The following is a 14,774-nucleotide window of genomic DNA, read 5'->3' as shown; positions in this document are numbered from 1 at the left end:
TGCTTTGCATCTTACTTTGATGAGTAGCATCTGGGGTCTTAAAAGCTTGCAAATGACCATCTAAGATACATCCATTGGAACCGTCTCATGCACAGCAAAGGAGAAGGAAGAAAGGCATAACACAAGGAAAATGTTAGTCCGAAGGACTAAGGGACCATATGAACCACAGCCTCCACCAGCCTGAGTGCAGAAGAACTAGATGGTACCCAGCTACCACCACCAATGTCACTGACAGGGATCACAATAGACAGCCCGGGCAGAACAGGAGAAAAATGTAGAACAAAATTGAAATTCACAAAAAGGACCAGACTTACTGGTCTGACAGAGACTGGAGGAACCCCTGACAATGGCCCCGTGACGGCTGAAGTTCACCTTTCAGCCAAAGATTAGACAGGCCTATAAAACAAACAGTGACACTTGTGTGGAATGTACTTCTTAGATCAATCAAGCATACAAGTCAAAATGGGCAACACCTTGCCAAAAGCAAAGTTGAGAAGGCAGAAAAGGACAGGAAAACTGGATACATGGAAATAGGGAACCTAGGATGTAAAGGGAGAGTGCTCACATGTTGCAGGGATTGCAACCAATGTCACAAAACAATTTGTATATAAATTTTGAATGAGAAGCTAAGTTGTGCTGTAAACTTTCAATTAAAACCCAAACCACCAAAAAAAAAAAAAAAAAAAAAAGAACAAAATGCTCAAGGCAGACATTCTTTACTAGTTAAACTAAACTATTGTTTGGTTTTAAGAAGACCTCAGGGGATAGTTTTGATTTAAGGTCTAAAGATTATCTCAGAGCAATAGTTTTGGGGGTTCATCAGGCATCCATAGCTCTAGAAAGTCTGCATTTCATGAGATTTTGAAATTCCATTCTGTATTTTCCCCCTTTTGGTCACGATTCTTCTATAGAATCTTTGAACAAAATGTTCAGTAATGGTAGCCGGGCATCATTCAGTTCTTCTGGTCTCATGGCAAAGGGCACAGTTTTGCATGGAGACAATTAGCCACACATTCCATTTCCTACTTCTATTTCTGACTCTCAATCTTACTCTGATAGCTCATTTATTTTTTTTTATTGAATAATACTCCATTGTATGGACATACCAAAATTTCTTTATCCATTCACCTATTGAAGGACGTCTTGATTGCTTTCGAGATTTGGCTGTTATAAATATTTGTGTGAAGAATTTTTGTGTGTGTATTAACTTAAGTTTTCAATTCATTTGATGAAATACCTAGGAGTGTGATGGCTGGATCATATGGTAAGCCTATCTTTACCCTCTAGATCTTCCAAATATTTTCTAGATTTATATCTAAGTATTACATTTATTTTGATGCTAATGTAGCTGATGGTGTGTTTTAATTTCAAATTCCAGTTGTTTATTGATGGTTTTTAGGAAAGCAGTTGGCTTTTGTGCACAAATCTTGTAACCCACAACCTTGCTATAATTGCAAGGATTTTTGTCATGATCGTATCTTCTGCAAACAAAGACAGTTTTATACTTTCCTTCTCCAATCTATATAACTTATTTAACTAGCTAGAACTAGTACAATGTTGAGTTAGAGGGAACTTCTTCATCTTCTTCCCAATCATTGGGGAAAGCAACTATTTTTCCACCATTGAGTATGATGCCAGTTGTAGGTTCTCTGTCCAAATTCATTATCAAGTCGAGGATGTTCCCCTCTACCGCTAGTTTCGTGAGAGCATTTTTCATGAATGGGTGTTGGATTTTGTCAAATTCTTTACATCTATTGATTTAATTATATGATTGCTCTTCTTTAGGCTGTTGATGTAATGAACTACGTTAATTCATCTTTGAATATTGAGCCACCCTCACATACCTGAAATAAATCTGACTGCGTTGTAGTACATAATTCTTTTTACACATTCTTGGATTTGATTTGCTAATATTCTGTTGAGGATTTTTGCATCTATGTTTATGAGAAATACTGGTCTGTAGTTTTGCTTCCTAGTGATGTCATTGTATGGCTTTGATATTAAGGCAATGCTGACCTTATAGAATGAATTAGGAAGTGCTTCTCTCTGCTTCCATTTTCTGGAAAAGATCATAGAGAATCGATATTATTTCTTCTTTAAAGGTTTAGTAAAATTCACCAATGTAACCATCTAGTCCTAGTGCTTTCTGTTTTGGAAGGTTATTAATTGTTGATTCAATTGCTTTAATTGATCTAGATCTATTTTTCCTTGTATGAGTTTTGGTAGATCATGTCTTTCAAGGGATTTGTCCATTTTATCTAATTTATCAAATTTGTGGACATAGAGTTGTTCATAGTATTCCTTTATTATCCTTCTTATTCCATGGGATCAGTTGTGATAACTTCTCTTTCATTTCTGATATTAATGATTTGTGTCTTCTCTCTCTCTCTCTTTTTCACTACACTGACTACAGCATTATCAGTTTTATTGATTTTTTTCCAAGGAACCAACTTCTGTTTTTGTTGATTTTCTCCATTAATTTTCTGTTTTCAGTTTCATTGATTTGTGATCTCTTTATTATTATTATTATTTTTCTTCAGCTTACTTTGGATTCAATTTGCTCTTCTTTTTGAGTTTCCTAAGGTATAGAAGCTTAGATTACTGATTTTAGGTTTCTCATCTTTTATAATATATGCTACAGATGTACTTCTATGGACTGTTTTTGTTTCATCCCACACTCATTTTCTTTTAGTTCAAAATATTTTTTTAATCTTTCTTGATACTTCTTTGATTCATGTCATGTGTTATTTATAATTGTGTTGGTTAGCCTCTAGATTTTTTGAGATGTTAGCTATAATTCTGTTACTGATTTCTAGTATAATTCTGTTGTGGTCTGAAAGCATACTTTGTATTATTTCAATTTTTTAAAATTTAAGGCATGTTTTATGGCCCAGCCCTGTTTATTTTTTTTAAACCCAGTTTTGCACTAACAGGTATCAGTACACAAATTTTGCAGCTCTGTGGATAAGTGTGGACTGCAAAAACAGAATAATTTTATGCCTACTAAAGCAAAATAGTTTAAAGTAATAGAGAAAATTAACTTAAGTAATGTTATTCCTTTTGATGTTCCTCCAATATTCCCTTTTTTTGTGCCATTACAAATTGCTGTGTCAGTGAAAAGTAATGCATTCTCTTGGTTCTTAGACACTCCCAACACTGGAACCTTAACAGTTATATATTTCTTTCTAATGGAGGCTCAGGAGATAACCCAGGACTTTTGTCATCTCAGACTTAGCTGTTTTGGTATTAATGTATTGGTATTTGGTTTCAGACATGATTGTCTAGAGTGTCACTGCCTAACAGAAATAAAACAAGATCCACATATGTAATTTAAAATTTTCTAGTAGCTACATTAAAAATTTTTTAAAAATTACAATCACATATGTTAATAATATGTTTTTATTTAACCCAATATATCCCACAAGTTATTATTTCGACACATAATCAATTTAAAAATTGGTAATTGGATTTGTTATATACTTTTTCTTTTTTCATGTGGATTGAATATGGGCTATGGGAGAAAGAAAATAGTTCAGGAACGTATCACTGTTATCAACCTGAGCTTCTAGAAGAATGTAGTTGTCAGCAATGGAGAACAGTGAAAATATAAGACTTGGGTGAGAAGAGGAGGAATTCAGTATTGTACGTGTTATATTTGAAATGTCTACTAAATATCTATTAGACCTGTATCAGACATTCTGCTGGAAATACAGCTGTGAATATGAAAATAAAGGCTTTCATGGAACTTATATTTTAGTGCAAAATTTATGTCATATAAAATAAATTTTTAGATGCAAATTATTGATAAATAAATCTGTTTTTAAATGATGCTAAAGTCCTATGTAGAAAAGTAAATATGGAAAGTGAAAGGAGAGTGTGGGATATTGTTACCAAGAAAAATCTCTCTAAGAGGTATCATTTGAGCAGACATCTGACTGAAATAAGGGAAGGAACCTTTCGAATACTGGATACATGAGAAAAGGGCATACCAGGTAGAGAGGATAGGAAAGAGTATACACACACACACATACACACACACACACCACGTATATATATACTGTGTGTGTATATGGATGTGGTCGGTATGAGTCGAAATCGACTTGACAGCAATGGGTTTGGTTTTTGGTATATATATATGTGTATATATACCGTATGTAGTATATGTATTATACATAAAATACCATTGCTTTCCTGAAGAAAAGTATATTTTCAACCCAATATTTTTTAGAGAATGTTAAAGATAAGCAATGCTAAAATTAAAATTTAATTAAATTTTACTTAATTCTACTAAGGTATGGGGCAAGCTATTTCATTTTAACCATTCTTGCTGTTCATATAATTATGTATGGGGTCTCCATGACTTGGAATTGATGGAACAGCAGCTGGTATTGTTTAGATTTGATTTTGTTAGACATATTTATTTTCCTGAGGAATATTATTTTATTTTAGGCGTTCCAGTGGCATAAAGATTTTTAGCAACTGTAGCATGCATGACTATACACATTTTGTTTCAAAATTTGAGCCTAAATGTCTTCAGAACGTTTTACATTTGCAACCATTGTACAAAAATCAACCAGTGTGTGGTAATGGGATTTTGGAACCTAATGAAGAATGTGACTGTGGCAGTGAGGAAGTAAGTAATAAAATTGAAATTTGAGCAGAGTTTTTATGCATCTGATTGTCATAGTATGGAATAATATGTGCAGCTATGTTTTCAATATATAATAGAGATGTGAGGATGAAGATAAGATACTTCTTGAATTTAGAAGATAATTAAGTCCTGAAGACTTGGTTATGCAAACTGTTCACAATTATGCCAGGAGATACCTTTTCAATATATGGGCTAAGTGAATTCTTTTTAATTCACAACTCAGTCCATAACTCATCTGACGTTATTCTCTGTGTTCTCTATAAATTCCCCCTGAACTCAGTTTAAATTTTCCTGTGGCATGCAAGAATGTCCAAACATTATAATTACCTTCTCTAAATCATTCAGAAACCTTCCTTCATATCCAAGTTTCTCCATGACTAAAATGGTCCTATGTGCTCATTTCTAAATATAGATACACAGTCTATTATAGTTATACTAACAAGCCCTGGTTGCACAATGGTTAAAGCAATCGGCTGCTAACTGAAATGTTGGTGGTTCAAACCCATTAGCCTGTCTACTTCCGTAAAGATTACAGTCTGGAAACCCTATGGGACCATTCTACTCTGTCCTATAGGGTCACTATGAGTCAGAATTGACTTGATGGCAATTTGCCGATTTGGCTTTTTTTGGTATAGTTACACTAACCAAATATACAATACACACTGTTCCCAAACAGGTAGGACCACATGCTCACTCTATTATAAATGTCAGTTTTTTAATGATATTTAGCAACATCCTTCTATATAAATAAAACAGCTTCTTTATGATTACTCCCTACCTGTTACATGAATTTCTTATTCCCCTCTAAAAATAGCTGATCATTACATATTCACAGATTATTAATTCCTTAAAAGTCCTTGCATTGTTGGGGAGCTCAGTTTTAGCTTTCTTCTATAGACTAGGGTTGATAGTTGGAGGTGTCGTTATAAACCTGGGATCCCTGATGTCACTAGAGATCTTGGACTCGAATAGAATAGAGTGGAGTGGAGTGGAGTGGAGTGGAGTGGAGTGGAGTGGAGTGGAGTGGAGTGGAGTGGAGTGGAGTGGAGTGGATTGGAGTGGAGTGGAGTGGAATGGAATGGAATGAATAGGCCAAATGACAGCACTTAACCATAACAGTCGAGGTGGGTGTAATTAGCATAGTGGGAAGTGGGTTAGAGATGGCATCTAAGGTCCTTGATGTGCATGAATACGGCTAAGAAAGTGACGGCTAAAAGACATCTATCTGAGTAATCAGCGATGATGTTGCTTGACATGTAGAACTAAAAATTAAGGAAGTAAGCAGAGAACTGGGGCCAGCTGCTACAAACAGCAAATCACAGTCATTTGCCCTGGTGGTGCAGTCATTAAAGTGCTCGGGTGCTAACCAGAAAGTCGGCAGTTTGAACCCACCAGCAGCTCCGCAGGAGAAAGATGTGGCAGTCTGCTTCTGTACAGATTTACATACTTGGAAACCCTTTGGGGGCTGTTCTACTCTGTCCTATAGAGTTCCCATGAGTCTGAATCGACTCAACAGCAATGGTTTTTTTTTGGCTGAATATCTATATATAAGTCAGCTCTCCCAGCCAGAGCTCATTGTTTAAATAAAGGATAAGATTCTGCAATCACTTAGGAATGGTGTAACAGCTATTTCCTCAGTTCCTCCCTCAAAGTGACTTACAGTCATTTACATGTACACTGCGGAATGGGGAGTACTTGGATCTTTACAAGAGTGTTGGATACAGAATCTGTGCTCATAGTGCTCATGTGGAAGAACTCAAAACATCATCATGGTTAGAGTGATGGTATAGAGATTCAGTGATAACTGGAGACTTGGAAAAAATTATCTCACAGGCTGTTCTAATGGACCTGTGGTCACAATCTATGGTAATTTCTTCAGTCCCTGAGTGTGAAATTGCTATGGATATACTTAAAAGTTGACAGACTCACATTGTTCCCTGAAGGATAGGAGATACCCAGTGGAAACATTTGCAAATTCCTGGATAGAAATTAAGATGTAATATTAGGTCCTTGGGTTGCACAAACAGTTTGCTCTCCTCTACTGACTTAAAGGTTGGCTGTTTGAACCCACCCAGTGGAACTGTGAAAGAAAAACCTGGAGGTCTACTTTTGTAAAGGTTATAGCCAAGAAAATCCTATAGAGTAATACTACTCTGTAACATAAGGAGTCATTATGTGTCAGAATTGACTCAACAGCAATGGGTTTGTTTTTGGTTTTAATATATCCTGGGTCAAAGAAATCAGAAAGGAAAATAGAATGTAATTTGAACTGTATACAAATGAGATGAAATTAAAATGCAGATCATTACAGCACTATTGGATTTAGAATCTTTGCTGACAGTGCTGACAACAGAGAACCCAAAACTCTAACATGGTTAGAGTGGTGGTCTGTGGAAGCTAGGTGATAACTGGAGTCCTGGAAAACATTCATCTCCAGTGCGTCCAAAGAATCTGTGGACCCAATCTGAAATGAAAATGAAACACAACATATAAAAATCTGTGTAATACCATTAAAGCAGTAGGGGGAATTTACAGCCTCAAATGTTTGTATTAAAATAGAAAAAAAAAATTTTTTTTAAATAGAAGGTCTCAAATCAATGCACAGCGCACATTCTTCATTCTTTCAATTTTTATATGAAACATTTATCAAAGCCACAATATGTTGATACATCCCAACAAATATCAAAAGACCTAGGTCATACAGAATTGACTCTCTTATTATCATGGAATTAATTTATTAATCAAAGAAAAATAATTGTAAAAATTTCAAATTAAGCAAATTTCTACCGAATAAAAAAAAAAAAAGAATAAAGTAGGGTCAAAAAAAGAAACTGAAATAGAACTTTAAAAATACTTTGATTTAAGTGATAATAAAAATGCAGTATATCAAATATTGTTGGATGCAGTGCTTGGAGAGATATTTAAACTCTAAATGGCTATAGCAGAAAAAAGGGAAGATTTATAATTGATTATATAATTTAAATATCATCATTAGATTTTTGTATTAATGCTACTTTAGCCTCTAAAAATGAGATGGAACATAATTGATTATATAATCTTCCATATCATAAAGATTAAAATCAAAACCTCAAACTAAAGCCAAAGAAGATGGAAGGAAAGATATAAAAAAGATCAAACATAGATAAAATAGGAAGAAGACACATTATGAAGAAAAAAATCCAAAAAGCCAAATGTTGGTTCTTTAAGGAAAAAAAATGAAATAAAATTGATAAGCCCCTAGTAACACTATCGAAGGGAAATAAAGCAAACAATTCAAATTTCAACAAAGCAGTAATGAAAGATGGGAGCATTACTATAGCTCTTACAGATATTTAAAAATGGTAAGATGATATTTTAAGAGAATATTACAAACAACCTTGTACCAGTATATCTGGCAACGTAGATGAAATGGACAAATTCATTGAAACAAAGTTTACAAAAACTAGCACAAGTAGACAGATCATAGAGAAATTCTTTTTATGAAATCCAGAACAGCCAGTTGAAGAACTAATTAAGCAAATGAGAATTCAGAATCATGTTGAATGTAGAACACGAGAAAAAAAAAGTAATAGCATTGTGACTCCTGGTTTCTTGTCTAACGTGTAAAGAGCTTAGAAGTCATCACTGTCATCCTCACAACAAGAACAAAGCTGAAAAACTGAAAATCAACCATTCTTCATAGATCTATCAGAGAATCAAAGTCAAAGAGCAGACCACTACCCCCAAAATTGTAGATACAGCCGATACAGAGAATCACAGCTCACACAGAGGGAAGACCTTTGCTGGAGCCAGCATCAGATAGAAATACTTAAAGGGTAGTTAACTAAATGCCGGAGACTGAGCGTGGACTACCCTGAGAGATAAAAACTCCTGAAAAAACATAATTTTTGTTATATTTATTGCCTAACTTTAACTTCATGCCTGAAGCGAAACTTAACTAAACAAATCAGCTGGAATAAGGCATTGGAGAAGGTTTGAATTTCTCCTGGAAAGTCTATTTTTTTTAAAGGTCGTATTTCCAAGTTGTTAATTTATGAGCTAAATACTAAATAATTTAGCTAATAACCGTTATTGATTGACTGCTATTTTAAACATTATTTCTTTAGTTATTACAGTTACATGTACCTTTGAATATTCTAACAATAGTAAAATAAAAAAGCTTCATTGCATATATTGTGTAATTGAAAGGAAACCTGAATACAAGAGGATATTAAGTAGAAGCTGAGATTAAAAAACAAGCGCTCATAAGTGCTTGACCGGAATAGTATTTCTTCTTGTAAAATTACAGGAATGCCAATTTAAAAACTGCTGTGATTACAACACATGTAAGCTGAAAGGCTCAGTAGAATGTGGATCGGGAGCGTGCTGTACTTCAAAATGTGAGGTAAGTTTCTGATTTTTATGAAAAGGGAATTGAGCTACGATAATAGAAGCTTGTATTCACTGAACCACGTTGAATTGATAGAAATAACATAGAAGGAATTGAGTGAAATAGAACACAGGGTACAGGAACAAGCACATGTATACAAGGAAATGAACCATAAAATAAGGAAGGCATTTCTGGTTGGTACTAATTAGTCTATAGAGCTGAGATCGCAAAGTTGATTGTGCACTAAATTGTCAAACAAAAAGGGGAATAAACATATATTTCACTATATTAAAAATGAAAATTAGAAACTATTAAAAAGTCATGGTCAAAAATGATAGATGATTAATTGTGAAAAAAATGTAGCATAAATGGAAAACAAAATGTGTAGCATACAGAACATACGACAAACTCCCACAATTAATTAAAAAAAAATTTTTTTTTTTTTTTAAGTAAAAGGCAAATCACAGACACACACACACACAGAGGAAAAAGGCCTGTCGTAGCAATTTACAACAAAGAAAAGTACATGTGTTTAATGTGTATACCGACCATTTGCAGTAATTAAGGCAAACATAAATAAAGACAACAATGCAATATTATTCAGCAGCTATCCAAATGGCAATTTTTAAAAACAATGTCAAGTGTTGGCTAAGAAGCAGGGATAGAGGTTTCTTAAGTATAGCTGTAGAATTTTGCATTGCTGTGTAGTCCCTCTGCAGCCCTGGTGGCACAGTGGTTTAAGACCTCGGCTGCTGACCAAAAGGCCTGCAGTTTGAAGCCACCAGCCAGTCCTTGGAAACCCTATGGGGCAGTTCTACTCTGTCCTGTAAGGTCATTATGAGTCAGAACTGACTCGACGGCAATGGGTATAGTCCCCCTGGTGAGCGATATTCCCGTATGTATTTTAATAAAATATATATTATCATCAAGACAATATCAATTATCATCGGTTTCCTTCTTGTGTGTGTATCTAGAAACATGCACATGCATGGAAAGCTTGGGAACAAATATTAACCACGGGTTTTTGTTTTGCAATAGCAAAAAATAGAAACAAACTAAGTATCTGTTCGTATTGGAATGGTTTCAATATTATATATATGGTATAAGAGTTAATAAATATGAACTAAAAATTCATGCAGTACTGTGTCCTGTAGGGTCGCTATGAGTCGGAGTTAACTTGGTGGTGACAGATTCTTTTGGTTTAATAGGTGTGAAGTAGTATTTTACTGTGTTTTGAATTTGTGTTTTCCTAATGACTAATGATATATTTTTTCTCTCTTTTTTTAATTTTTATTGTGCTTTAAGTGAAAGTTTGCAAATCGAGTCAATCTCTCATATAAAAATTTATATACACCTTACTCTGTTCTCCTACTTGCTCTCCCCCCAATAAGATAGCACACTCCCTCACTCCATTCTCTATTTTCGTGTCCATTCAGCCAGCTTCTGACCCCCTCTGCCCTCCCTTCTCCCCTTCAGACAGGAGCTGCCCACATAGTCTCATGTGTCTACTTGCGCCAAGAAGCTCACTTTCACCAGGATCATTTTCTATCCCGTAAGGTGGGTTTTGGGTGGGTTAGCCCAGTCCAATCCCTATCTGAAGGGTTGGCTTTGGGAATGGTTTCTGTCTTGGCCTAACAGAAGGTCTGAGGACCATGACCTCCGGGGTCCTTCCAGTCTCAGACAGACCACTAAGTCTGGTGTTTTTAAGAGAATTTAAGGTCTGCATCCCACTGCTCTCCTCTTCCCTCAGGGGTTCTCTGTTGTGTCGCCTGTCAGGGCAGTCATTGATTGTAGCCGGGCACCATCTAGTTCTTCTGGTGAATCTTTCCATCTAAGATCATAGTATATATTTCCATTTTTAAAGTCTTTTTTTTTCTTTCATCAGTGTTTTGAAGTTTGCATAACAGAACTGTTGCATAAAATTTGAAAAAATGTGTACCTGAGTATTTTATATATATTCACGTACTGTTGAAAATGTACTTTTTAAATTGTGCTTTAGGTGAAAGTTTGCAGGGCAAGTTAATTTCTCATTCAGAAATGTATACACGTATTGTTTTGTGACATTGGTTGCAATCCCCACAGTGTGACAGCATGCTCCCCCTTTGAACCCTCCAGTTTCCCTGTGTTCATTCGTTCAGTTCCTGTCCCTTCTTTGGTACCCATTTGGTATCCTATATTTGATTAAGCTAAGAAGCATGAAATACGTTCCTCACTTATGTTATTTTTTTGTTTTATAGACCTGTCTAATCTTTGGCTAAAAAGTGGGCTTTGGGAATGGTTTCTGTTTTGGGTTAGCAGAGCGTACAGAGGCCATAGACTAGGGGGTTCCTCCAGTCTCTTTTAAACCAGTAAGTCTAGTCTTTTTATGTGACTTTGAATTCTGTTCTACATTTTTCTCCTGCTTGTCCAGGACTGTCTGTTATGATCCCTGTCAGGCAGTCATTGGCGGTAGCTGAGCACCATCTAGTTCTTCTGGTCTCAGGTTGGTGCACTCTCTGGTTCGTGTGGTCCTTTAGTCCTTTGGGCTATATATTTTCCTTCTGTCTTTGGCTTTCTTCCTTCTGCTTTGCTATAGGTGGATGGGACCTATAGATATATCTTAGATGGCCACTCCCAGGCTTTTAAGACCCCAGATGCTACTCACCAAAATGGGATATAGAGCATTTTCTTTATAAACTATGTTAAGCCACTTGACCTAGATGTTTCCCAAGGCTATGGTCCTCAGGCCCCAGCACCAGCTGCTCAGTCCTCAAAGTGTTTGGATGTGTCTGTGAAACTTCTATGCTATTGCTTTGGTCCAGTTGTGCTGACTTCCCCTAGATTGTGTGTTGTAATTACCCTTCACTGAGGTTGACACTTGTCTACTATCTAGTTAGTCATTTTCTCTCCTCCTCCCTCTCCACCTTTGTAACCATCAAAGAATGTTTTTTTTTTTTTTTTTCCTGTGTGTAAGCCTTTTCTTGAGTTCTTATAACAGTGGTGTCATACAACATTTGTCCTTTTGTGACTGGCTTATTTCACTCACCATAATGTCCTCCATGTTCATCCATGTTGCGAGATGTTTTGTGGTTTCATCTTCATTCTTTCTCATTGAATAGTATTCCATTATGGGTATGTACCATAATTTGTTTATCCATGCATCTGTTGATGGACATTTAGGTGGTTTCCATCTTTTTGCTATTGTGAATATTGCTGCAGTGACCATGGGTGTGCATATGTCTATTCGTGTGATGGCTCTTTTGTTATATTCCTAGGAATGGGATTCCTGGATTGTATGGTATTTGTATTTCTAGCTTTTTAAGGGAGCACCATATTGTTTTCCAAAGTAGTTGTACAATTTTGCATTCCCACCAGCAGTACGTAAGAGTTCCAGTCTCCCCACAACCTCTCCAACATTTGTTACTTTTTGTTTTTTGGATTAGTGCCAGCATTGTTGGGGAGAGATGGTATCTCAGTGTAGTTTTGATTTGCACTTCTCTAATGGCTAATGATCGTGAGCATTTCCTCATGTGTTTGTTATCCACGTGAATGTTTTCTTTGATGAAGTGTCTGTTTGTATCATTTGCCCATTTTTTAATTCAATTATTTGTCTATTTTTTGTTGAGAGGCTGCAGTGTCTTGTAGATTTTAAAGACTAGACCCTTATCGGATATGTCATAGTGAAAATAATTTTTTTCCCAGTCTGTAGGTTCTTTTTACTCTCTTGGTGAAGTCTTTTGATGAGCACAAGTGATATTTAGGAGCTCCCAGTTACCTAGTTTCTCTTCTGGTGTTTCAGCATTGTTAGTTATGGTTTGTACAGCATTTATGCCATGTGGGCCCCTAGCATTATCCCTAATTTTTCTTCCATGATCTTTATCGTTTTAGATTTTATATTTAGGTCTTTGATCCAGTTTCAGTTAGTTTTTGTGTATGGTGTGAGGTATGGGTCCTGTTTTATTTTTTTACAGATGGATATTAAGTTATGCCAGTGCCATTTGTTAAAGACACTGTCTTTTCTCTATTTAATGGACTTTGGGCTTTGTCAGATCTCAGCTGCTCGTAGGTACATGGACTTATGTCTGGGCTCTCCATTCTGTTCCACTGGTCTATGTATCTGTTGTTGTACCAGTACCAGGTTGTTTTGACTACCATGGCTGTATAATAGGTTCTAAAATCAGGTGATGTGAGGCCTCCTACTTTGTTTTTCTTCAGTAATGCTTTACTTATCTGGGGTCTTTTCCTTTTCCATAAAAAGTTGGTGATTTGTTTTTCCATCTTGTTACAAAATGCTGCTGGAATTTGGATCAGGATTCCATTGTATCTGTAGATCACTTTAGGTAGAATTGACATTTTCACAATGTTGAGTCTTCCTACCCATGTTGTTGTTTTGTTGTTAGGTGCCATCGAGTCAGTTCCAACTCATAGCGACCCTATGCACAACAGAACGAAACACTGCCTGGTCCTGCGCCGTTCTTACAGTCATTGTTATATGTTTCTACTTACGTAGGTCTCTTTAGGTTCCTGTAGTAGTGTTTTGTAGTTTTCTTTGTATAGGTCTTTTACGTTCCTAGTTAGATTTATTCCTAAGTACTTTATCTCTTTGGGGGCTATTGTAAATGGTATTGATTTGGTGATTTCCTTTTTGAAGTTCTCTTTGTTGGTGTAGAGGAATCCTACTGATATTTGTATGTTAATCTTGTTTCCTGCAACTTTGCTGAAATCTTCTATTAGTTCCAGTAGTTTTTTGTTGATTCTTTGGGGTTTTCTGTGTATAAGATGATGTCATCTGCAAATAGAGATACTTTACTTTTTCTTTACCAATCTGGATGCCCTTTATTTCTTTATCTAGCCTAATTCCTCTGGCTAGGACTTCCAGCACAACGTTGAATAAGAGTGTTGATAATGGGCATCTTTGTCTGGTTCCAGTTCTTAAGGGGAGTGCTTTCAGTCTCTTTCTGATTAGAATGATGTTGGCTGTTGGCTTTGTATAAATGCCCTTTATTATATTGAGGAATTTCCCTTCTATTCCTATTTTGCTTAGAGTTTTTATCAATAATGGCTGTTGCGTTTTGTCAAATGCCTTTTCTGTACCTATTGATAAGATCATGTGGTTCTTTTGTTTTATTTATGTGGTGGGTTACATTTATTGATTTTCTAAATATTGAACCATCCCTACATACCTGATATGAATCCCATGAGGTCATGATAAGTTATTTTTTTGATATGTTGTTGAATTTTATTAGCTAGAATTTTGTTGAGGATTTTTGTGTCTATGTTCATGAGGGATATTAGTCTGTGTTTTTTTTTGTGGTGTCTTTGCCTGGCTTTGCCATCAGGGTAATGCTGGCTTCATAGAATGAGTATTGGAGTATTCCTTCATTTCTTATTTGGGTTATTTGCTTTCTCTCAAGTTTTTCTGTTGTCAGTGTGACCAATGAATGGTTTGTCCATTTTGTTGATCTTTTCAAAGAACCAGCTTGCGGTATTTATTTATTTTTTTAGAAAAGCAAGAAAATAAAGCTTTATTAAAACAGCTAAATGTAACAGCTCTGAACAACACTTTTTAAACGGCACATCTATGGAGTAAGAGACACAAATAAAACCAAAACCAAACCTGTTGCCGTTAAGTCGATTCGTACTCATAATGACCCTACAGAACAGAGAACTAACTACCCCATAGGATTTTCAAGGAGCGGCTGGTGGATTTGAGCTGCTGACCTTTTGGGTGGCAGCTATAGTTCTTAACCACAATGCCACCAGGGCTCCACACAA

General features: G+C 35.8%; 1 protein-coding gene across 2 annotated transcripts in view; it reads left to right on the top strand.

Annotated features, from left to right (window-relative positions):
* Positions 1-14,774, top strand: part of ADAM18 (ADAM metallopeptidase domain 18) — a 95,698-nt gene that overhangs the window by 37,981 nt on the left and 42,943 nt on the right. For both annotated transcript variants that reach the window (XM_023551092.2, XM_023551091.2), the window contains 2 exons: positions 4,450-4,633; positions 8,940-9,035. In XM_023551092.2, coding sequence (XP_023406860.1) covers positions 4,450-4,633; positions 8,940-9,035 — 280 coding nt within the window. The remainder of the gene's footprint in view (positions 1-4,449; positions 4,634-8,939; positions 9,036-14,774) is intronic.

The sequence above is a fragment of the Loxodonta africana genome, chromosome 19 (genome assembly GCF_030014295.1).
Source record: "Loxodonta africana isolate mLoxAfr1 chromosome 19, mLoxAfr1.hap2, whole genome shotgun sequence".
Taxonomy (NCBI): domain Eukaryota; kingdom Metazoa; phylum Chordata; class Mammalia; order Proboscidea; family Elephantidae; genus Loxodonta; species Loxodonta africana.
Note: the sequence above shows the minus strand (reverse complement) of the source record. Positions and strands in the feature narration are given on the sequence as shown.